General features: G+C 36.4%; 5 protein-coding genes across 8 annotated transcripts; 2 read left to right on the top strand and 3 right to left on the bottom strand.

Moving 5' to 3' along the window:
- Nucleotides 1-1,316: 1,316 nt before the first annotated feature.
- Nucleotides 1,317-3,158, bottom strand: LOC103329111 (period circadian protein). Its single transcript, XM_008231539.3, is given in 5 exon segments — nt 1,317-1,655; nt 1,778-2,049; nt 2,052-2,160; nt 2,798-2,897; nt 2,999-3,158. Coding segments are annotated over 5 exon segments (711 nt in total). The 5' UTR covers nt 3,100-3,158; the 3' UTR covers nt 1,317-1,526.
- A 956-nt stretch (nt 3,159-4,114) lies between these two features.
- On the bottom strand, nt 4,115-5,794 carry LOC103329112 (DUF868 family protein (DUF868)). Its single transcript, XM_008231540.3, has one exon. It carries the CDS (start codon nt 5,223-5,225, stop codon nt 4,296-4,298), a length of 930 nt encoding a protein of 309 aa, XP_008229762.1. The 5' UTR covers nt 5,226-5,794; the 3' UTR covers nt 4,115-4,295.
- Nucleotides 5,795-6,320: 526 nt separating this feature from the next.
- On the bottom strand, nt 6,321-10,238 carry LOC103329113 (putative membrane protein At3g27390). Of its 3 annotated transcripts, none has more exons than XM_089049495.1 (10): nt 10,053-10,237; nt 8,998-9,106; nt 8,719-8,911; nt 8,382-8,518; nt 8,006-8,294; nt 7,768-7,874; nt 7,512-7,677; nt 7,231-7,426; nt 6,904-7,141; nt 6,321-6,770 (listed from the first exon to the last, which is right to left on the bottom strand). In XM_089049495.1, the coding sequence occupies exons 1-10, from the start codon at nt 10,144-10,146 to the stop codon at nt 6,530-6,532; spliced, it is 1,770 nt and encodes a 589-aa protein (XP_088905621.1). In that variant the 5' UTR covers nt 10,147-10,237; the 3' UTR covers nt 6,321-6,529. The 3 variants fall into 3 exon arrangements, with proteins under 3 accessions (XP_088905621.1, XP_088905622.1, XP_088905623.1); XM_089049496.1 differs by having other exon boundaries at nt 7,321-7,426; XM_089049497.1 differs by having other exon boundaries at nt 6,625-6,763; nt 10,053-10,238.
- A 1,802-nt stretch (nt 10,239-12,040) lies between these two features.
- Nucleotides 12,041-16,125, top strand: LOC103329149 (uncharacterized). Of its 2 annotated transcripts, none has more exons than XM_016793693.2 (8): nt 12,041-12,603; nt 12,849-13,053; nt 13,520-13,991; nt 14,217-14,379; nt 15,023-15,066; nt 15,292-15,352; nt 15,545-15,638; nt 15,750-16,125. In XM_016793693.2, exons 1-8 carry the CDS (start codon nt 12,456-12,458, stop codon nt 15,976-15,978), a joined length of 1,416 nt encoding a protein of 471 aa, XP_016649179.2. In that variant the 5' UTR covers nt 12,041-12,455; the 3' UTR covers nt 15,979-16,125. The 2 variants fall into 2 exon arrangements, with proteins under 2 accessions (XP_016649179.2, XP_008229801.2); XM_008231579.3 differs by having other exon boundaries at nt 12,045-12,603; nt 13,517-13,991.
- Nucleotides 16,126-20,981: 4,856 nt separating this feature from the next.
- LOC103329114 (uncharacterized protein At4g26485-like) lies at nt 20,982-22,847 on the top strand. Its single transcript, XM_008231543.2, has 3 exons — nt 20,982-21,821; nt 22,048-22,252; nt 22,335-22,847. The coding sequence occupies exons 1-3, from the start codon at nt 21,662-21,664 to the stop codon at nt 22,705-22,707; spliced, it is 738 nt and encodes a 245-aa protein (XP_008229765.2). The 5' UTR covers nt 20,982-21,661; the 3' UTR covers nt 22,708-22,847.

The raw sequence follows: 22,847 nt of genomic DNA, 5'->3' as shown, positions 1-22,847 counted from the left end.
TACGCAACCAACCTTGGGAGGTATTTGAAACCGGGAGGTTGAGGGCGGGGGGCAATTTCGACTTTTTACAATCTAAATTCACGTATACATGTGGTATTGAATAAATAATTAATAATAGTAAAAAATAGACGGAAGGGAAGGAGGACCAAAAATCTTTCGAAATTTGCGATTATATATTAATAAGTGGATGTCATTTCACGTCAGGGCGAGCGGTCGATTGATGGATCGATGGCAAGGTCACATGTGGCATGTGGGGTTTTGCCTAAGATTTTGTGTCACATGTCACTACTTTTGCTTCTCACCGTCTATTTTTTCCCTTGTATAATATAAAAAATATGAAGCAAATTTTAACTTTAGCTACGAACTTAGCTTGACAATTTGACAAAGGAGCACTATACTTCAAGGCGATTATTGTCCCGTCATATCAGACTTATGTTATTAGACTGTGAATTACAATTATTCGTTAAATTAATTATTATTTAATATGCAACTGAAATCACTGCTCGATAGCATAAGTATTTTTTAATAACACAAATTTGATAAAAACAAAACAAGTGTTACTATTTTATTACCTACTTAGCATTCATAGTGAAGGCATAATGCAGTTGAATGTTCTACACTTGAATTGAACTATGAGGTGGGTATTGACAAGTTGCAGAAAATAACACCACCATTGCTAAATTCCAAATTGTTGTGTCACCCTCAATCCTAGAATGAGCATGTTGGTTCTACAAGTTGTTCCTTTTCTTCCCAGCCATTTTAGGACCCCCATGATCGTGTATTATCTCACAAATTTGACATAGATGCAGGTGCTTACTTTCAGATAAAACTAAGCTGGCAAATATTCTAGCAGTGCCTTGGAGCTTCAGAATTAATTAAAGCTTGCTTTCATTAGGATGAGAGATACCAATAATAGAATAGGATTTGCCCTCCTTCCAAACACATAGGCCAAACAGCCGGCAAATAAAAATATTAAATAAATTTTATGCAACATTCCCTGTATGCCTGGCTGGTTCGTTTATCAAACATTAGTTCTTTTTTTCTGCTCATGATCTTTTTGTTCATATAGTGCAAATCCTCACATGGAATAAAGGACAAAGCAAGCAACGACAAACATTTCAGATTTGAATGTCGCAGCTGTAGTGATCTAGTGATCAGATCCTGTCCCAAATCAGCCAACTCTAGCTTCAACTGCTCAATCCTAAACACAGTTAACAATTTGAGTCAAACTGGTCAAACAAACTTCTAGAAATGCTGCAACCCCTCTTTCTAAGACACTAGATCAGTTCACTAACCAAACCAAAAAAGAAAGAAGATAGAGGAAAATCCAAATGGAGGTTTTAGCTAATTCATTATCTCGAAGGCCAGTTCACAAAATGAGAATCCAGATATAAGTAGTTTTATGTTTAAGCTCTATGATGTTGAACATAGATCCATCAATCACAGTAAGAGCCCAAAGTGTTTTCAACCTGATGCACCAAACGATAGATCTTGTCCCAGCCTCTAATGTTACAAACACCTGAGATTTAACCATATAACGCGCGCCATGGCTCCTTATCGTCCTTTGTTTTCCGTGTTGGATTCCATGTGATTTTGTCTCTTGAAAAGTAGAGGTTCAAAATGCTTGCCAAGAGTTCTCCTATCTCATAAAGTATCTGGATAAAAAACCACTTAGAGTTAGATGGTAAATGTACAAGATCTGTTAAATGTAGAAATAGAGATGGTTTAGGTAAACTGAATTTTGATGGTTTAGCTAAAGTAATCAAAAAGTATACACCTCAAGCTCTTCTTTATCAGAAATGCGCAGACCTCTTTCCCCTATAAGAACATAAGTGGGCAACTTCAAAACACGGACCAACTGAAGAAAGCAAGCTAAAGGTTCATGATGAATCTGCATCGTTGATGGTGGCTTCTGGGTTCTGGTTGCCATGGCCTTGCTTATGGCTGTTTCTGACCCTATCTCTGTACCATAAAGCGAAACTTTGCCTTTAAATTTTGTTGCAGATTTACTTTCCAACTTAAGCTTGGATGATGCTACGACAAAGGGGCAACAAGTGTGGGAATTGAGGATGACTTTTGCCCTGCTATTTGAGCTAGAACTTCATTAACAGCGCATGCAAGTATTGGTGGTTCATAATATTGCATAAGCAACAGAGACACCTGAAAGATAAAATTTTGAAGATAAATTTATAGTGCATATTCCCTAATCTGTAATCTTCAAGATATATCATATAAAATAATTATTCACCATGTCCAAGAAACCCAAGCTTTTGGAAATAGTAATAAACCAGCAAACTTCACCATGGTATCAAAGCTGTTGGTTGAGCAGCGGTAAATTAACGAACTTTACAAAAATCTGCATTCATAAAACACTAATGTAGTGCCTGCCACTGTAATATTTACAGCATGAGTTCTGAAAGGCAAGAAGGAACACTATTTGTGCACAGTCATTAATATGGTTCTACCTCTTTGGACTTACGAAACCAAATCTATAAGCTTTCTTAGAAAAATGCCTGCAACTGAGTCCCTTTTAACTCACAGATCAATCAACACTTTCATAAATCTCAATAGATTTTATATGCTACATGGTTTTGGAAAAGCAACATAATTTTCATGTACAATCTAAGCCAAATTGGCATCAATTTATCTTTCACCATGCTAACTAGAACACATTCGCTTAAAAACCATACGACCCATTTCTCAACGCCCAAATCCCACATAGAATCTACACGAATATGAACCCTAAGTGGGTCTTGCCCAATTTCATACGAGATAGAGACAGAGACAGAAGGAGAACCTCATATTGACCCTGGTGATCGAGGAAGTGACGAATGCTTCCAGACGCTTTGCAATTTTTGATCCCATAGTGCTCCAATGAAAGCTCGAAACTTTCCTCTCTGAAACAAAATGACAGCCTTAGCACCTAAAATTGAACTGATACGATATGAATTCGATTTCAATCTTTAAACCTTACAAAGTTGAGAAGAAGAGAGCTTACATGGTGGTATTGCTTGGCTTAGGGTGGAAAGCACCTGAGATGGCGTCGCCGAAGCCATCTGAGTCTCTCAACAGAAACACTACCTTCGAACCTACCTTCATTTTCTTTCTGCTCTTTCTTCAAACCAAGCCCCGGGGTTCAGGCAATTGCAAAATTGCAATATATACCAGGTCACGTGCCACTTCTTTTCTTGATTTTATTTGGTTTTTTCTTTTTGTTAAAAGAATATAATCAATCAGAGTATATTTGGTTATAATATTTTTTTGCAAGAGTAGTTTCTCAATTTTATCTAACATGTGTGAGAATAATTCTCTGATGTGAGGGTCCGTCACGTTCAAAATTTATTGTATTTAATCATGTCGTCTACTCATATTATAACACATGTATGAGTAATATTATTTAACAGTGTGGCAGTCACATTTTGAAATTTCTCGTTGTTGGAAGGTAACTATCTCCTTACACTCAAATCTTTTCCATATACTCGGATCTTTTTTCCTAGTGGACTTGAATCCTATGTTTATTTTGTTTTGTCAATGAAGATTTTTAAAATTTTATTACTAAACCTTGTACTGTAGAGAAGAATCCATAAGTTTGTGATATACTGAAAGTCTAAGCAATATCGAAACAAGTGGAGTGTGAATCCAATCTCCTCATTTACCTTGCTCTTTTACATGTTTTTAAAAAAAAACTGATGTGGACTCATTATACTTTTGTGGGATTAAATTTTTATATTAGAAAAAAGTCAACTGATCAATAATCCAGAAAAACACAATGTTGGTTTTGATTGAAAACAAGTTTTATCTGGGAATTTAGCCTAAGAAGTATATTGCATCAGATTTCAGATGGTTCTGATGCAAATGAATGCAAAAGACAGAGGAAGATACTAGAACAACGGCAAGGTCAATGCTGATATCAACATATATGACCTTTTCCCTCTTCCCCATTTGGATGCATTGGGGGTTTGGGGACTTCGGTTGGCTGGTGCTATACCTACACAATTTCCAATTTTACCACAGAAAAATCCCTAAACCCTAAATATAATCAATCCACTTAGAAAAATAGCAGAAAGCAGGTGATCAGGGTAAGCATCTGCAGACCTTAATTTCCTTTCCTGCATATATGATATGAAGCAATTTACATTTTATCAAATGAATATTGGAGTGCCCATATATATAAATATATTAATGCTACTAAAATAATTTACAATTTACAACCATATGTTGTAATGTTTTTGCTAGCTATTGCTAAAACCTGTGATGCATATATATACAGACATACACAAATATGTGCAAGTCTCTCACTCAATCTTATAAGCATGAAGAAAAAGGCAGAAGTCAGATGTTGTTGTGTTGTTCTGAGGTGAATAGTAAGCACTGCTGTGATCACTGTCTACGCCACCGCCGTTGCCATTGCTTTCTCTGTCACTCTCTGATTCTGGTGTCCCTGGCTTGAAAATAAACAAGCCATGCCCTGTGCTTGGGCTTGTGAAAAGCCAATCATGAACATCCCAGAACACTTGGACCGGTTCCATGTTCACAAGCACAGTTTGGTTCCCTCTGAATTTCCATTGCAGATTCTTCACATGGATCAGCACAATCCCATCTATGCTGATCCACATTTCGGGATCTTTTGGTCCGGCTGTTGAGCTCTCCACAACAATGTCATGCTCTTTTCTCTTCTCATCAAACCTCACTCTTGTGGCAAAGCTTTTCTTGGCAAACACGTTTTCTCTCTTGTAATATAGAAGGGCCTCAACAATGGCTGGTCTGGATTTGGTTCTCTTGTAAGCCTTCTTCTTCATGTCTCCTAGCAACAACACAACCTCCTCATCACAAACCAGAGCAACATAAAAGTCAGAACATGGTTCCGGGCCACCGCCAAATTTGGCAGAGCGAAGATCCCAATAGACCTCCACTTGATTTCCTTCCACCTCAAATGATTTGTACCCTTTTTTGCTCCAAAAATGCCATGGCTTGAGGTCAATCTTGCAAGTGTAATGAAAATCACCCTCTAAGCCGTCAACCCTGATGCTGAGGGAATGGTTCATAAGATTCTTACACCATATGACTGTCACCTTGCGCCAATTGGTTGCAATGTTGGCAAGGTAGACGCAGGTCACTGTGCTTTGAGCGGTTTTCGTTGTCACGGGGTCTTCTGTGATTTTCTCTGCAAATGGTGCAGGCTCATGCAGTGATTGGCCTCTCATAGATCGACTCAGAGTCTGCATCTTTAAAAATCTAAAAGCCTTCCCGAAACAATAATGCTAGAGTCACCAAATTTGATCACCAAAACCAATGTATGTAAATGCCTTCTAAAAACAATAATATGGAGTCACCAAATTTGTTCACCAGAATCGATGTGTACTTCTTTCGATAGGGGATGATGATTGAAGAAATTGTAGCAATATTGAGGATTCAGGATGGGAGAGAGAGGAGAGAGAATTATAATATATTGGGTTTGATGGGTAGCATTCAATAATCATATATTTCTTGCCACCTGCATTTTCATGTACTAGACCAACAATTATGCACAAATGTTGGGTTTGTAATAATTTGAGAGGTAAAAGGTTTCACATTGATTACCTCAATTGTGGACTTGAAAATCTGTGCTTTGAGAACGAAATCAAATGGAACTTACAACTTAGCCTCTTGGGATCTTTGGCCAAATAGGTGCTCTTGACATGGATGGTGGTTGGGGATCCAAGTGATAATGTAATGGGAAATTGATGAGAAAATAATTTGACAGATAGAATCTGGTGAAGAGAGAGATGAAAGAGATTGTTGGAATGCAGGAGGAGAGAATAGGACGCATGACAGTTTGTTTTGTGGAGAAAAAACCTCAATCTAGAGGCTATAATCTAAGAGGTTGCCGAAACAGAAGGGTTAACAAAAATCCTTTTTACAAGATCTTTTACTATATACAGCTCCTTATTTATTTGTTCACTTGGATATCAAAACGGCTTTCAAGCTCGGCAAAGTTATCATCTTTCTATATCTTAATACCCTTTCAAATTTGAAATAGGATTTGTTTATTTTCTGTTTTTTGTTATGTAAATCAAACAAGAAAATCTTTTTTTAACTATGTTTAGCTCATGAATACGACTAAATCATATTATATTATTCCATTTCTAAAATTCTATTGCTACATCTAAATTAATGACATGTTATTAAAAAATAATAATAATAATTAATGACGTTTTGGTAGAGTAAATTTTTATTTTATACAAAGTAGTAGGGAAGGAAGAATCGAACCTAGGACATAGGATGCAGTGTAGGATGCAGTGTTAATGCACTTAACATGTCAACTTGTTAAACAAAAAAAGTTAAAAGAGGCCAACAATTAGATAATCCCATTTCCTGAGTGAAGACTATGTCACAAAATCCAAATCCAAACTTCTGTTCAAAGTGGTTTTCCTCATTCCCAATTGGCAATCCTTCTCTCCAAAATGCAGAGGAAAACAAAATGGAAACATGAATCATGATGCTTCAAAACATGATCTTCTATGTGAAGATAATTGTACAGAAATCCCATTCACACTATATTCCCATTGTCATATGTACTATTTCCTGCTATGTCTATAGTTTCTTCTCCATCTTTTCTATCCTCGCTTCCAATCAAGCTATTGCCACCATTGCCGGGATTTTGGATTCCTCCTATCTGATTAGCTGAAGCGGCGGCCTGAACCGCTTCAATATACAGCACCTTCAGCAAATTCTTAAAACAACGTCTGAAAGTTGGTATCCGTGACATGGAAGCTACAAGCCCCTGCAATCTGACACGAAAATGCTTGTCAAAATTTCGTTTGCTTTCGAGGTACAAGGTACAACTGAAGATAGTACATGATGCTTAGACAATCCAACACTAGAGACTAGACCAAATATCAGATATCAAATAAGCAAGATTACCTCCTAAATATGGCTTGCAGCTGTGCCCTTCTGACATGGTCTCCAGATGGAAATCCGGTGTCCCACTCTTCAGGTTTTTCATTGTTGCTTTTCATGAATAAATATCTCAGACAGAGTTCTTCATTCGCATTCAATTGGAGGTTCTTTAGTTGCTCTTTCATGACCAACAATGGCCCAATGAACCACTCAAACGCTTTATCCTTTGGTCCATTTGCCCTTGTCAACTCTACATCATCAGCTATGGGATTCAAATTAGAAGAACTATAATTAAGCTCAAAGTAACCGATATCAATTAACCAGAGAATACATAGTTTTAAGTTAACATACATATCACCAACCCAGATGAGTTAGATTTTGCTGATGCAAGAAGACATTGCAATATAGACCAAGCAGGTAGTTTGATGCCCAACTTCTTACAATTTCCCTTTAGAAGGCATTCTTCTATGTCCTTGACATCTATCAGACCATCGCGGAGGAATATCCTACCATTAATCTCACAAGACTTCAACAGCCAGCCCCACACCTGTTACCATAACAAAAATGACATTTTACTTATAAGTGACATGTGCACTCTGAACAATGTTGATATATGGTGTCTTGGTCCTTACCTGCACTGGTTTATACCGATGAATTATCTGCTTCCATGTTCTTGATTGTTGTGAGATAAGTTTTGATGTGTATGGGCCTTCTCTCCCATTCTCCAAATCCTTTTTATCGTTGTCACCACACTTTTTCCTTTCCGGGCAAGAGCACATATTTCTACGGTATAATGGCCTAGCTGCCACAGGATATCTCATAATCAACATTAAAATATTGCAATCATTAATATAAAGTTTCAACGAGGGATGGCACTCCATAATGTACCTGGGAAAGCAGGACCCTACTCTCAAGTAGAGCAGTTCATTTACATATTCGTCAAATAGCGAAACCGCAGAAATTATGAAGGCAAGTCCAAGGCAGATTGAGTCTTCCTGGAAATTCGTATATCTCTGTTACGACAAACTTTCATTCCAACACAAGAAGAACTATCCACACACTAAGAATTTTTAAAATTATTAGCCTAAACTCAATAAAATTATGATAGAGGCAACCGATCATAGACCTGATAAGCAATAGCACCACTATATAGTCCCAGAAAGAAGCTAGAAATGAAAGCAGCTACCACAGCTCCCACTACCGCCAAAGGCCATAAGATAATGGCAAGACCGGCAAATGGTACACATACTGTTTCCAAGAATGGTCCTTCCCTGCCTATCAAATCTTCTAATAGCCTCTTCCATCCTCTAAACAGCATGTACGGGCTTTTCCATATTGCAACAGCTGTAATCACAGGCACATCCACCGGCACTCCAATCAGACTCACCAACAAAGAAGCTGGCAATTTTAATAACCTAGCAAGGCAAACACAAAACTCATCAGAAAGTCCAGTTATGTAATTTTGTTTAAAAAGTCATAAATTTTCAATTGTAATTTCTCACTCTATATCCATTGGCTTTTCATCTGCAGGTATCTGCTCAATTAGTTCATCCATGTAGGAGAAGTAAGAGTGGAAGCAAAAATCTGTGAAATCCTGGACAACTATGCAGCTGCCTATGATTGTCGACCAAGTTCCATCCTAGCATACAGAATAACGAGTAACTAAAGTGTAAAATGGGCTGAAAACTCTTGATGAAAATGTGCTTGGCCAAACGTCAACCAATTGGGAACTTGCTTTTTTTCTTTCTCCTTTTCTGTTAATGGCCTTTACATAAACATAAAACCAAAATGTATTTGCAATCGAAAAAAAAAACAGAGCCAAGGAGAAAGGGAACATACAACAAAACAGTGGTAGAACTTGTCAGTGATATTCTCTCCAACAGCCTCAAATGTTGCAAGAAGGGGAGCAAAAAACCCATATCCAATCCCACCTAAAACGCTTCCAATGACTCCGAGAACTGGCCAAAGGGAAAGAGGCAATGGCAGCAATAACAGCACTAGAATCTTCAACACAAGTCCAAGCCTCTTGCTTCTGAAATAATAAGGCCATAAAAAGTGAGAATCACATAGTATAAATATGGAAAAACCATTTACAATGTTGGTTCAAGGGAAACATACCTTGCTACACAGTAGTAAGTCCACACAAAATGAGCTAACCAAAGCCCAGTGATTACAGCTGAATTTCCAATCACGATAATTCCCACCACCACAGGCCCAATGATTGCAGCTATCAACCAAAAAGCTATCCCATTAATAATTTACTAATACACATATCACATAATAATCCCTAAAAAAAAAAACACACACACACACATATATAGTGAGCTTCTATTGAGGAATCCCTCAAATAATCAAATAAGCTTATTTGAGGGACATTCTTGTAGGGGCCCAAACCGTCTAATTTTTAGATATTCCCTCAAAGATCATATCCACAAAAAATACATGAACCTGAAATCATTTGATCACTCAATTAGATGATTGTTATTTAAGTCTTTTCTTAAAGACTAGTGTTCGTCTATTTTGTTGCTTGCAATTAGATGCCTTAATGATTTTTAATTTTGCTGATTTTTTGTAGGGATAATTTATGAAGGAAGACTTGAAAAATAGATGGTTTGGATTGTTAAAAAAAAAAAATCGTAGAATACCCTAAAGGGTGTCTCTAAATAAATAATAAATAATAAATATATATATAAAGTAAATTTAGGTTTTCAAAAAAGACAGAAAAACCCTAAACTTTCAAACTAAAGACATGCAAATGTAAAGATTCTTTAAGAAATTCAAAAATAAATAAGGGCATTTTGGTCCATTTTGACTTTTTAAAAAAATATTTCTCTCTCCTTTAGTTTTTCCAAAATGTCCCTGTATATAAACACATAAAAATTCACAAACCCACTCAATCAACTCCATCCATCCATCCATCCCCTTGCATCCATATGAAATACACACATACATAAATTCTTAAAGTAAAGTTCCCTACACATAACATGTGCATACATACATACACACAGTACATTAAACATACATGCATACTTAAGCATACATGCAGACATAAGCATATAAGTATTATCTTGGTATCAAATATTAATGGGCTGTGTTAAAATTATTGATCATAGCATAACAGAGTAAGTTAACAGAGTGATTAGCAATAATTAACTAATTATGTGGTTAATTACCTTTGAGAAGGCCAAGGATGAGGAGCATGAAGAAGAAGGGCAGGAAGGAGACGAAGCTCCATAGCTTGGGCACAAAATGCACCGGAACCTCCATCAGAGTACTTCTGGGCAACAATTGAATTTAATAGAAACTAGAACAGTAGAGAGAGAGAGACAGAGAGTGAGAGAGAGAGAGAGAGAGATAAAGCTGTTGATTGAAGTTATATAAAGGGAAGGTGAGGATGCATTACGTGGCGGGAAATGGGGGAAAAGGTGGACACGTGGCAAATGGTGGGGCCTGTGAAGCTTGATTCCATCGTAGCGCAGTTGAGGCGACGACAACACACGACACCGCTTTCTGGTGGCGGGAACCGCCTTGCGAAGATATTTTATTTTCCTTTTTACTTAAAATAAAAATTTGGCTTTAAAGTCACATGTTTAGTTGATTTTGGGGTTGATTTTCTTTTATTGTATAAATACATGTCTAGGATTGGGTTTATTTATAAATTTGTATAAAGTTTAATCTTTTATTTTATTGTCCATTTTTCATTTTGGCCCCGGAACTATCAATTTTGACACAATGGCAATAGTATTCAAATTGAAAATTCTACTAAAATTAGTAGATGAAATTCGACATACCAATTTGGAACTACACTTATGAGAACTACGTTATCTCTTCAAACGTTTGCAATTATATCAACGTAAGCATTGTCTTGAAGATGCGGTAATCGAACTTAGGATATCACCCGAGCTATAATTTCTTTGTCTTCCCGTATCATTTTTTGACAATATTAACCTTATAGAACTTAATTGTTAACAGATCAAAACTATAATTAAGGAGAGAAAATACTAACTTTAAATAAGAAGGACTAAAGTGAAAATACTAACCAATAAATCATTGTTCATGTCCTCTACATTCTTTTGGAAAATCATTCATCCAATTCTATCAAAACCAGTGAGAATTGACCGTGTGTTTGGCATTTCATTGAAAAAGGAACAAAAGAAAAATGTCTTATGGAGTGTTTCATGGCTTGGTGGCCAATTGATTTGGGTGTTGAATGGAAATAGAATGCACAGGAAGCTCCCGTTCTCCAGATCATTGTTATCGTTGTCGACTTATTTCTTCCTCACCGGGCAAGAGCTCATATTTCCAAAACATTTCAACAATTGCAATCATTAAGAAAGAGTTTCATAGAGGAACGGCAATTCTAACTTGCATGATTTGGTCAATTGATATATCATCATATTTAATGTTCATTTGTGTGACTTACGTACATATCAATTTGACGGCATAATGGTCATTAAAAAAAATTAAAAAAAATTGAAAAAAATGAGTCATCATCAATATGACCATTAATAAATATCTTGATATAAACCCAAAAATTGGGCCTGCATTGATCCTACAAAGCACCTGCTTTTTCCGTAATCAACGCTTTAAGCTTTTGGGTATATGCCTAATTTTTAAGAGATATTTAGTTATATACCCATTCTTAGTAATATTGATATAGATAAACTCTACACTATTTAATTTTTGTAAATAAATCCAAAAAATGACAACTGGCCCTATTGAATTTTATTTTGATTATTAAATTACTTTAATACCCTATTGAGTTTTTTGAGTTTTTTTTATGAGGTTTTGGGGTTGAGCTTGTTTGAAGAAATCGACGATAGTTTTGTAATTTATAGGAAGTTCGAAGCCTCTTTGTTATATTGTAAATGGGCTTCGAGTGTGTTTCTAAAGTCCATTTCATATGAGGGTTTTTTTTTTTAATTTTATAATTTGGGTCCTTATATTAAGTATAATAGTGAATCTCCCAAATTTTTTTATCTAGTATAAGTGATATTTTACTTTAATCTAATCTAAACTACAAAGAACGAATTCGAACTCAATGAAGAGTGGAAGCACATTTGACCTAGCCAACTTAACTAAGCATGCCTATTGAGAGAAAGTTGATTGTAAATAAAGCAGAAGCGATGGCAGCCCTCAAGGGATGCCTCTTTCTTGGCAGTGGAGAAAGGGGTTGTGACTAGTCGAATCACATTCTAAAGAATTGATCCAGAGCATAAAATAAAGGGTAACATAAAAAGATGGTGTCTCTATCCCTACTCAGTATAGAATGGAACCATTTGCAGGCCAGTAGAGTTGCTTTGAGGTCCGGCAGGACCAAACCCTATCCTTCCTAGTTTTCGTTCTCAACAACGATGGACACCCGTGTTCCCCAAAAAACTAAGGCGATCGGGACAAGGTTCGACGTTTTTCCACCAGTGCAGCGTCTTTGGTTTACCTTGCTTCCCTGTTGTGTCGAGTGTGTCTTTACTTTTCCGGTTCTTTTCTAGTTGTCTTTGGGTGTCCTCACTAGTTTCTGGAGCACCGTCTATGGAATCTCTGATGTTAGAAAATACAAAATAAAACAAAATTAAAGAATGGGTGAAAAACAGATATGGATAGGACACTACTCTAGCTCTCATAAGATATTGTTGGTTGGAGAGGGAGACTTCTCATTTTCCGCTTGTTTGGCTCGAGCTTTTCGCTCTGCCACTAACATGGTTGCAACCACTCTTGAATCTGAAGGTACATTAATTTTTCAAGTATACCCTGCCTTTATTTTTTTTAATATTTGTTTAACATTAGTTAATTAATATAATAAATATGGCACGGGATCTGCCCAATGGCATTGACTTTCAGACCTGAGATCTCAGTTTCAGATCCCACGGCATATTGGTTAGGGTGTGTGTGAGAATCCCCCTTCCCTAATTTAGATTATCGCTTGTATTTAAAAAAATAATTTAATATTATAATAAATGTTGGAAGTCCAGATACTCTATTGAAGGAACATTGGAGCAGTGAGGCACATGTGGATGAGTTGCAGAGAAGAGGATGCTTAGTGTTGCATGAAGTTGATGTATATGACATGGACCAGCATCCCGCCCTTATGTTCATGAAATTTGATATTATCATCTTCAACTTTCCTCATGCAGGCCATGACTATTGGCTATGCGAAAGAAACAATGAGCTCATACGGTAAGTGACCAAGCAGATCAAACTTGTCACCAGTATTCATATGAGGGACGCTTTAATTTCCGACAGTCTTGATCCATTTAATGGCGGCATCCATTAGGTGTCGTAGTAGGGTTGGATTAACATAATCCAATCTCGTACTAAAAAATGAAATAAAAGATAATCCCACCATAATCTCATTAGCTATAATTTTGTAAGTTCACTTATTCTATGAAGAAAAAAAAAGGTGAGATACATAATCTAACTACTCCAAGTATGTGACCCCAAACCCACAATCCGGGGGTCAGGAACGTGGACCATGACACTAATTAAGCTCTTAGTTGTAATCCCGAGTGCAATTCAATCCAATTTTTGTTATCAAGCATGACCTACTCTTATTGATTTTCACATGTATTTGTAATTAATACTATTAGTTACTTCATACTCTGCCCTTAGTGATCAGTTTGGGGTTTCAATTGAATTTTAGAAGGCACAGGGGTTTGCTAGAAGCATTTTTCCGAAGTGCCAGTGGGATGCTGGGCGAAGGTGGGGAAATTCATGTTTCACACAGAGACGACTATCCTTATGATAAATGGAAGTTGAAGGAGCTTGCTAAGAAAGCCGGCCTGGTTTTGAAAGAGAAAGTGTGGTTCGAAAAGTCGGACTACCCTGGTTACCACCAGAAGAGAGGTGGAGGCATCGAGAGCAACAAAACATTTCCTCTCAAAGAATGTTACACCTTCAAGTTTTCACTGAAACATGAAACAAGTGTCCTTGATTCAGAAGAAGCAACTTCAAAATTGCAGAGGAAGCTAGAGGAATTACACCTTCCCCAGCACAAAACGCTTATTCGTCCAAATCACATCCATGTTCCTGAATCTGAAAGAACCAAGTTCACTTTTGGAAGTTTTGGGGCTGCTGACTTTGTCAGTGGTCCTGAGACTGATAAGAGCTCGCATATTGTAAGCTTCCTATTTTATCAGATCTTCGCATATTGGCATACTGTAACTGCTTATATATATTTTTTGCATTGATGCAATTTCTCTCTCTCTCTCTCCCGTTCTTGTCCCCATTGTGCCTGTCTACTTGTCAATTCATATTCTCCATCTATGTCTCTGTTGTTTCCTTTGTCCTAACATTCTCACAAACTCAGTCTTGGGTCCTTTTGCTCTGTGAGGTTTGCGAAGATGAGTGGATGTGGGTTCAGGATTTCAATCTCAAACAGCGTGAGAAAGACGATCCAGGACATCAAGGAGATAACGGGAAATCATAGTGAGGAGGAAATCTATGCAATGCTCAAGAGATGTTACATGGATCCCAACGAGACCGCCCAGGAGCTTCTCTATCAAGGTACCTACAATTGGTTTGTTGCTGTTTCACGTGGGTTTTATTTGGTTTTGATTATGCGGGAAGTGAGAATTGAATTGGATTTTTGATTTGCTGTAATGGGTTTTCAATGTTTGTGACTTGGTTGGATTCTGATATCATCTTAGGATTGGAGCTCGCACTTTGTTGGTTCATAGCAATCATGTTCAGGCATTTTAGAGGTCGTACATTTCAGAATGACTAGTGCGATCACTTTGTGTACATTTAGAAAATTTGAACTTAATTTTACCTTAAACTTGTGGCTTTTTTTGGGGTACAGAAGTAAGCTCCAGCTTGCACTTAGAGGAAAATACATCTCTCATTCCCTTGTTTTTTATGAATTATTTTTGCACATGTGTCAAACCGTGATTTGCAAGGAGGAGCATCTCCTTGTTATTGCTGAAGTGGTATTTTCTTGGAATTGGGTTTGATTTTTAACTGAATAGTGCTTCCCTCCTTGCTCATAAGGAGGAACTCCTCCGTGCCTAATGATGTAACTCAACCACAATCTGACACGTGTCTAGTATTGTCTTGAAGTTTAGACTCCAACTAGGTGGACTTCTTGCTCCATCTATTTTGTTTTTTTTTTCTTTAAACCGAAATAATACTCTTATGTATTGATCTGCAGATCCATTTCATGAGGTCAAAAGGAAACGTGACAAGAGAAAAGAGGTAAGAAATTCTAAATATGAGCTGATTTTTACCGTCAGTTAATTGGCGGGTAAGGTGGTGGGATTTCTGGTATGTTGTCTCGTTAAGCAACTCGTTTTTTGTTCTTTGTTAAAAACAAACTTTATAATGTGGTTTTTCCTTACAAAAATGTGGTTTATTTTCCTTCTCATTCATATTTAATTATTATTTCTTCAAATTTAAACACCAATTAGTTGTCTCTTGCAGGATCTGAACAACATAGAGTCTGCAGAGTCGCCGTGGAGACCTGGAATGCAGGGACGGGAAGGTAAGAGCGGTTGGGTGAATTTCTCACCTCGTTATATGTCACATGTCAAGTGAAATTAGAACGTCTTTGAGGGTCACTATTGCTTGCATTTTTTCTTTTTAACCTGGTCGATTAGGGCACAATGAAGGGGGCAATATGCACACACTCATACATACCAACCAAGCTAACTGCAATTTGTGTACTTCTTGGCAGACGCTGGTGATGGTGGAAATTCCGCTCCTCGATTTGCTCCCTCTCTTCCAATCTCTCGTAAGACAAAAAATAAACAGCGAAGTCTGGTAACAAGGTGGCAATAATTTTAAAACCCGAATGCCTTTTTATAGTTTTTGTGGCCAATTTGTCTTGAATGCAGTTTGTATTGGGTTGTAAAACTTACATGTGTAAGTTTCATTTGCAGCTCTCGACCGATCATTGTGGATGGTCCGACCAATGTGGCTGATGGATGGTCGCCTGTTGTGTTTCCCTCCCATTTATCTGGATGGGATTTATGCACATCAGCTGATGGATGGTCTGATGTGCGTCCCTCCCATTTATCTAATGGATGGTCGGATGTGCATCCCTCCCATTTATCTGATGGATGGTCTGATGTGCATGCCCCCCCTTTACCTACTGGATGGGAATTATAATTTTATTTCAGTAGGTAGGAAGTGCAGGGGGAATATTACGTTGGATTTTGCTCGGACTCAAATCGTTTTTTTCCCCCAACTCTTTAGACTCAAATTTTAAGTTCGCCACTTTATTAAGAATGATTTAAGTTTAATTTTTTTCATGGATATCTTTTCTTCATTTAATCTTTATAAATAACTTCATAATTTAATTTTTGAACAATTTAACCTAAAAAAATTAAAATTCTATAAATATAATTTTATTTGAGAAATAGGTGGGTATTTATAGAGTTTGGAGGTTGGATATGATTTAGATTAATTTAAAATATTATTTTTACCGTTGAATTTAAACTTCAGCCTCAAGATCTATTTATTACCATTAAAATAACTTGGATTTAATATGGATAGTTGATTTGGGTTACTATTGGAATAAAAAAGAAAAAAAAAAAAAAGTTTTGCAATAGTAGCGCATGACAACTTTTGCAACACTATGGCGCAGGCCCTATTATTTCCTCTTTTCACATGGGCTGCATCATGGCTGAGTGGGCTCCACACACACACACACACACACACACACACACACACACACATTAAAATTACAGGCCAACTTGCCTGGATTGGTATTCCGCCCCAACTTTGGGAGATGACTTTGGTTAAAATTCATGATTTTTTGGGTTTGGCATGATGGATTGGAGATGGCCTAAGAGCACCTCCACCCCAAAGGGCAAGGGCAAGACAAAGACAAGGCAAGGTTTGTCACTATTCAAGTGAATAGTGGCAGCCCATGCCTTTTGTGTTTCCACCCCAAATAGTAAGGGCAATTACTATTCACTTTAATTTATTTTCTATTTTTTATACTTAAACTATTAATTTTGATAAGATTTTTGGTTGCCACGTGTCACTATTTATTATAAAATTCTCATATCAAATTTTAGAATTAAATTTTCGGATAAGATTTTCGGTTACCACGTGTCCATATTTATTATAAAATTCACATCTCACTCATCATACAATTGAAATACTCTCAGTCCTCATAGTATGACACAATCGAGTACAAGGACGACTCAATCACTGTTGGAGGCGGTTCCATCAAATCACGACGTGGGGGAGTATTTTCCTTCAGATGACGTAATCTGCTATTATTTCCGACCACGAACGCACCACCGGAACCGATGCGGGCATTGTTCACTTGAGGAGCCATGTGTAATGGTTTTCCTCTTTTTTGTTTTGCCTTGAATAATCTATTAAAAAAATGAAATTGGAAATGCAAGAAATATAACTAATAATAAAAAGACATTAAATTGAATAAAACGGCAAAAAAAATTTTTACCTCGTCACCAAGATTTTGACCGCTTCGAACATTTGTCCATGACCCTCTGATTTCAATGGAAGAGGCCATATGTATTTTTACACAAATGGAATTTTATAGTAGAAAATTTTAGTGTGGAAAGTGAAAAATATTGGAAGGAGATGAATTTGTATGAAGATTTGGTGTGGAAAGTGCAGAATATTGGTATGTATTTATAGAAAAAATTTCCAGAATTTTTTGATATGTTTTACAAATTTTTTGAATTTTTTATTTTAGCCAAAAAATGGGCAACCGTTGGATCCACGAACCAATGGTAAAAAAAAATTGAATTTCTTGCCCTGACATCACGTCAGGAGCCCAAAGGCAACAACACGAGCCAAATCTGCCAGTGGGCTTGCCTTGGCTCATGGGACCCACCCCTTGTCCTGGCTGGACTTGGCGCTGGAGCTGCTCCCTGGTCCTAGGGCCCCATCTTGCCTAGATTGGCCTCTTGCGGTGGAGGTGCTCTAAAGAGGCTCAAAACCAAGATGCCATTTGGAAAGGGAAAGGAGGAGGGGAGGACCGCATACCACAGTGGTAAACCTCCATTGGCTGATGGTCCTAATATAAGCTTGTAATTGGTTCAAGATAATTTGAGAGGTTAGAAATGTGGCCTAAAAACCAAGCATGGGATGAAATCTCCTAATAATAAAGGGCAATTTATATTGTTCTCTTTTACTTTTTTTTTTTTTTAGTGCCAAATTTCGAAAAAGATGAGGGGGGATGGTGTGGTGATGCGCGGTGCACATGCACTTGAACACATGATCACATGGTTGGGTAAAGGCAATGCCAACCACTAAGCTACTTTTTCTTTAAAGTACAAAGTCAGAGATTACGAAATATGAGAAAAAAAAATAATCTAACATAGATTATATTTGAGAGATATTTGATCTTTATCGATCGTATCCCAAAAGTTTCTAATTGTATGGTTATCAAATGGGTATATCATATAAATATTAAAAAAAAAAAAGGTATTGATAAACTGATAAAATTAGCATCATATTTCAACTATGATGGGTGTATTATCACGTCTGTCACATGAATGTATTATCACGTGTGTTATAGTGTTATTGGTTGGGGATAACAAATTGATATCCTCATTTCATGGAAGTGTTTCTCCTCCTAGTCGAGCAGGTTGAGAATGTGACCAACTTCCTTGAGTTAAATATTGGGGATGCCCATCTTTCTCTTTTCATACTGTGTATAACTTTGAGGTATTGGAGACTAGACTAGACAAACAGGTCGAATTTGTCGTGTTTGTGTCAACCCATTTGAAGGGATAGTTAAGTTAATGAGTAAAAAAATACTAGACACACACATAACCTGTTACAACTTGCGAATGACACAACACGACCCGTTTCATCTGTTACTAATTAAAAAAGAATAAGAATAAGAAAATCCTTAATGCACGAACATCACACAAACCCATTCGTTTTTGCTTTGCACTCTTGAGGCAGTCGACATACCCTCTCAATCTCATCCATCCTACCTCAAAAGTGTAACCCACCAGTTGGCAGGAAAAGAATGAGAAGAATGTGGAGAAGTTGGTCGAAAAAAGGGAGAAGGGTTGGCTTTAGTGGACGCTTCCATCGTAGTAAAAGAAGGAAGAAATGCTGATAGTAAAATTCTCGAATAGAGTGACAAAGATGCTATCTTTTAGTTAAACTAACCAACGTAAGCCAATGAAGTATATTTCAGTTGATTGAGCTCTTTTATCTCCATCAATGTGGGCAGAGGTTCGAAACTCTAAGGCACCCAATGAATATTTGTGTAAACCCACTCCTCTAATCGCTTGTACAAAAAAAAAATATATTTATAAATAAGCTCATTTGAGCATAACATATTATAGAAAAACCCATATAAAGCCTATTTGGAGATAAAAACCCAAAACTAGCAACTAGTCATTTTATAATTGGTTCTAAGTGTGTTAAAATTTTGTAAGAACCAATTAGAAAATAATAAGTGGCTAATTTTTTATTTTTCTCCCCAAATAAGCTCTATAAAGGTTTTTGTATAATATGTCATATTGGAATGAGCCTATTTGCGGAAAGTCCAAAAAAAAAAAAAAATTGACCAACTTAGAGCATCTACAATGGGCTCCCTAAACCACCTCCTTAGCTAAGATTTAGGGAGGAATTGAAAAAACCCACCTCTAACCATGCTCTCTATCTATCTTCTAAAATAGGGAGACCTCTAGCAACTCATAAATCTAAGGAGAGAGAAAGTAGTCCTAGTGACTCCCTATAATTAAATGCTTCTATATTTAATATTATTTTAAACATTTATGTAATGCCAACTATTTATTATTATTGCTTTTGTGTCTACACATTATTCAAAAATTCAATTAAAATTTAAGTAAATTTAGGTTTTAGCAACAAAAAAAAAAATTCACTTTTGGAAAAAGCCAAAGCTTTTTCAAAAAAGACAGAAAAACCTCTCAACTTTCAAATCAAAGACATGCAAATGTAAAGGATTCCTTAGGAAATCCAAAAATAAATAAGGGCAATTTTGTCCATTTTGGCTTCTTTTATAAAATTTCTCTCTCCTTTGTGTTTTTCCAAAGTCTCCCTAAAATTTATTTAAAATATTTATGACTCTTTAAACTATGGAGTATGGTTGGAGTTGAAATTTTATAAAGAGCTCTTAAAATAGCTTTCTAGGATTTTTAACTAAATTTTAACTAAAATATAAAAAGCATGATTGTGGATGCTCTAAATACGTGACTTTTTATTTTTATTTTTGCAAAATGCCTCAACTTTATATATGCCCAAAGCCATTAAAATCAATGGACTGGCCTCAATTTCAGTACCCTATATATCTCCCCTCTTTCGAAAATTCAACAAAAGCACACTAATTAATGTATTTATTTATTTTTTAAAGATAAAAATTGAAATTACTAAATTTACTTTTAAAATTAATAAATAATTGCAAATTTGAAAGTAAATAATAAGAGTAAACCATGAGTAAAAATACGAGGACTATATAATTGAATTGAGAGACCAAAAGTGAAATTTAGTACAAATTAAGGGCCTAAACCTCACTTGATTTTTTTTTTTCCACTAAACCTCACTTGATTTGATCCACCTATTTTATCTTTTTTAGTTCTAAAATTTTAAAAACTAAACTAAAAAAAATGAAAAAAAAACCAATTCTCACACTCGTATGCGTGTATCAAGGGACAAGTGCAGATATGTATATATAAAGTTATTGGTAAGCCTTAGAGAATAATCAAACCAAAAAGAAAAAGGCCAGTACTAGAATTCGAATCCTATGTTTTACTTTAAGCACTAGTGGTACATGAAATTCAGTAGTGAGGGCCAAACCAGCACTGTCAAGGGAGCGAGAGAGAGATAGGGCAGAGAGGGCAGAATAATTAAAAGGTAAAGGAAATATGGGCTGATGGAGTTCTTTAAAGAAAAGTGTAGGCTTATTCGACTTAAAGTAATACATAATATGTAGGCCATGACCTATAGTGGTCATTAGGTGGGTCCGCTAGGCCCACAGTTGAAATCCTTTCCTGCATTATGTGGCGTTTGGCCATTTGTCCTTGTTTTATTTTATTTTATTTTTTCTTAATACAAGCAAGAGTCAAAAATTAGATCTTACATACATTACTAAAATATCATAGAGATTCGGACATAAACACTTTACTGATCTGCAAATCAAGATAATTTTTCATTGGCCTAAATTCCGTTAACTTGGTGTGTTACCGGGCCATTATTTGTGGTTTATTGGAGAAGCCCCTCTAGGCTGAAAGGCGACTCTAAACCCATAGACAGAGATTTGGATAACAAGCAGCTGCCGTACATCTTTGGAAATAGGCAGTCTTTCTGACCAAGGAGATTCAAAGTTTATCTCTTTCTTACTCGTTTGTTTTCTATTTTATTCTTGAGTGTGCGAATTTGGTATATTTGAAAATTTGAATTTGTGAGGTTAAACATTATTTTGTACCCTATCTTCGAACAACACACAGAATATAAAGCCGAACCATTATAAATCTTAATGTTTTTTGTTGTTGTTTGGTTTGTTTTATAATGAAATCCTTTCGTCTTCTTTGCATCAATATGGAGAATAACTGATCACCAAAATCCAGCCATTTCTCGTTCTTCACCAGCCCAGTGCAAAACCTACACTTGTATCTGTTGTCGATAATTTTTTTTAATTTCTCAAATCAGTTGAACAGAAATTATTATCTTCCAACTTCACATATTCTTGCCTCCCTCCTCTTCCTCCACTACTCTTAATCACAAGATACTTTTCATCTTCTCTCTTTTTTATTATTTTTTTAGAAACTTACCATCTGTATTGAAAGTCTTCTCATAAATCATTGGAGAAACTTGAGTGTATAAATCAATAATGGGTCGTAAAAAACAGAGACGGGTAAGATGGATACAGCACTACTCTAGCTCTCATAAGATATTGTTGGTTGGGGAGGGAGACTTCTCTTTTTCTGCTTGTTTGGCTCGAGCTTTTCGCTCTGCCACTAACATGGTTGCTACCACCCTTGAATCTAAAGGTACATTTTACAAATTACAAGTATATATATGTGTACAGATTTTCTCCTATGCAGATATCCACAACTACGCTTTCCTGCTTTTCTCCCGGTTTACAATGGCGTCCGCATAGGAGAATATAACTGTATATATGTATTAGCAAATAGCCAACCATAACGTTACCCTGTTCTCAATTTTTTGTTTTAGATTAGCTAATTAATTTGATCAGTATATATGATAAAATTTCAGATACTCTATCGACAAAACATCGGAGCAGTAAGGCACATGTGGATGAGTTGAAGAGAAGAGGATGCTTGGTGTTATATGAAGTTGATGTAGATGACATGGACCAGCATCCCACCCTTATGTGCATGAAATTTGATATTATCATCTTCAACTTTCCTCATGCAGGCCATTACTTTTGGCTATGCGAAAGAGACGATGAGCTCATACAGTAAGTCCAATCTCAACATTTACAGTAATTACGACATTATATAGTCCAATCTCATCACTAATTTGGGATTCAAATGGATTAGAAAGCACAGGGAATTGTTGAAAGCATTCTTCGAAAGTGCCTGTGGGATGATCGGCAAAGGCGGGGAAATTCATGTTTCACACAGGGATGACTACCCCTATGATCAATGGAAGTTGAAGGAGCTTGCTGAGAAAGCCGGCCTGGTTTTGAAAGAGAAAGTGTGGTTCGAAAAGTCGGACTACCCTGGCTATCACAACAAGAGAGGTGGAGCCATCCAGAGCAACAAAAAATTTCCTCTCAAAGAATGCTACACCTTCAAGTTTTCTCTGAAACCTGAATTCACTACTCATGAATTAATGCCTTCTTGCAGCCAAACAACCAGCATTCTTGATGATGATATATCATATGCTTTAAATGGTATGCATTTGAAGTAACAGCCATAAATGTATGGAAAGCAGAGCAGAACATATATGTGCTGTATGTATATGGGTTTGTAATTGAGGATTTAAGACTGAACCACAGTATACTTATGCAAAACAAAGCTATAGATGGATTGTGTTTCCTTTTCATGTTA

The sequence above is a fragment of the Prunus mume genome, linkage group LG4, assembly GCF_029339155.1.
Source record: "Prunus mume cultivar Tortuosa linkage group LG4, ASM2933915v1, whole genome shotgun sequence".
Classification (NCBI taxonomy): domain Eukaryota; kingdom Viridiplantae; phylum Streptophyta; class Magnoliopsida; order Rosales; family Rosaceae; genus Prunus; species Prunus mume.
This window is presented reverse-complemented; position numbering and strand designations above follow the sequence as displayed.

Coding starts and splice junctions, on each gene's coding strand:
- LOC103329112 (XM_008231540.3), bottom strand. CDS start 5,225: ATGCAGACTCTGAGTCGATCTATGAGAGGCCAATCACTGCATGAGCCT.
- LOC103329113 (XM_089049495.1), bottom strand. CDS start 10,146: ATGGAGGTTCCGGTGCATTTTGTGCCCAAGCTATGGAGCTTCGTCTCC. Junction 9,107..10,052: donor CATCCTTGGCCTTCTCAAAG/GTAATTAACCAC, acceptor TTTGGTTGATAG/CTGCAATCATTGGGCCTGTG. Junction 8,295..8,381: donor GAAAAGCCAATGGATATAGA/GTGAGAAATTAC, acceptor TTGCCTTGCTAG/GTTATTAAAATTGCCAGCTT.
- LOC103329149 (XM_008231579.3), top strand. CDS start 12,456: ATGGGTGAAAAACAGATATGGATAGGACACTACTCTAGCTCTCATAAG. Junction 13,054..13,516: donor AGAAACAATGAGCTCATACG/GTAAGTGACCAA, acceptor ATTGAATTTTAG/AAGGCACAGGGGTTTGCTAG. Junction 15,639..15,749: donor CAGCGAAGTCTGGTAACAAG/GTGGCAATAATT, acceptor TTTCATTTGCAG/CTCTCGACCGATCATTGTGG.
- LOC103329114 (XM_008231543.2), top strand. CDS start 21,662: ATGGGTCGTAAAAAACAGAGACGGGTAAGATGGATACAGCACTACTCT. Junction 21,822..22,047: donor TACCACCCTTGAATCTAAAG/GTACATTTTACA, acceptor ATAAAATTTCAG/ATACTCTATCGACAAAACAT. Junction 22,253..22,334: donor AGAGACGATGAGCTCATACA/GTAAGTCCAATC, acceptor CAAATGGATTAG/AAAGCACAGGGAATTGTTGA.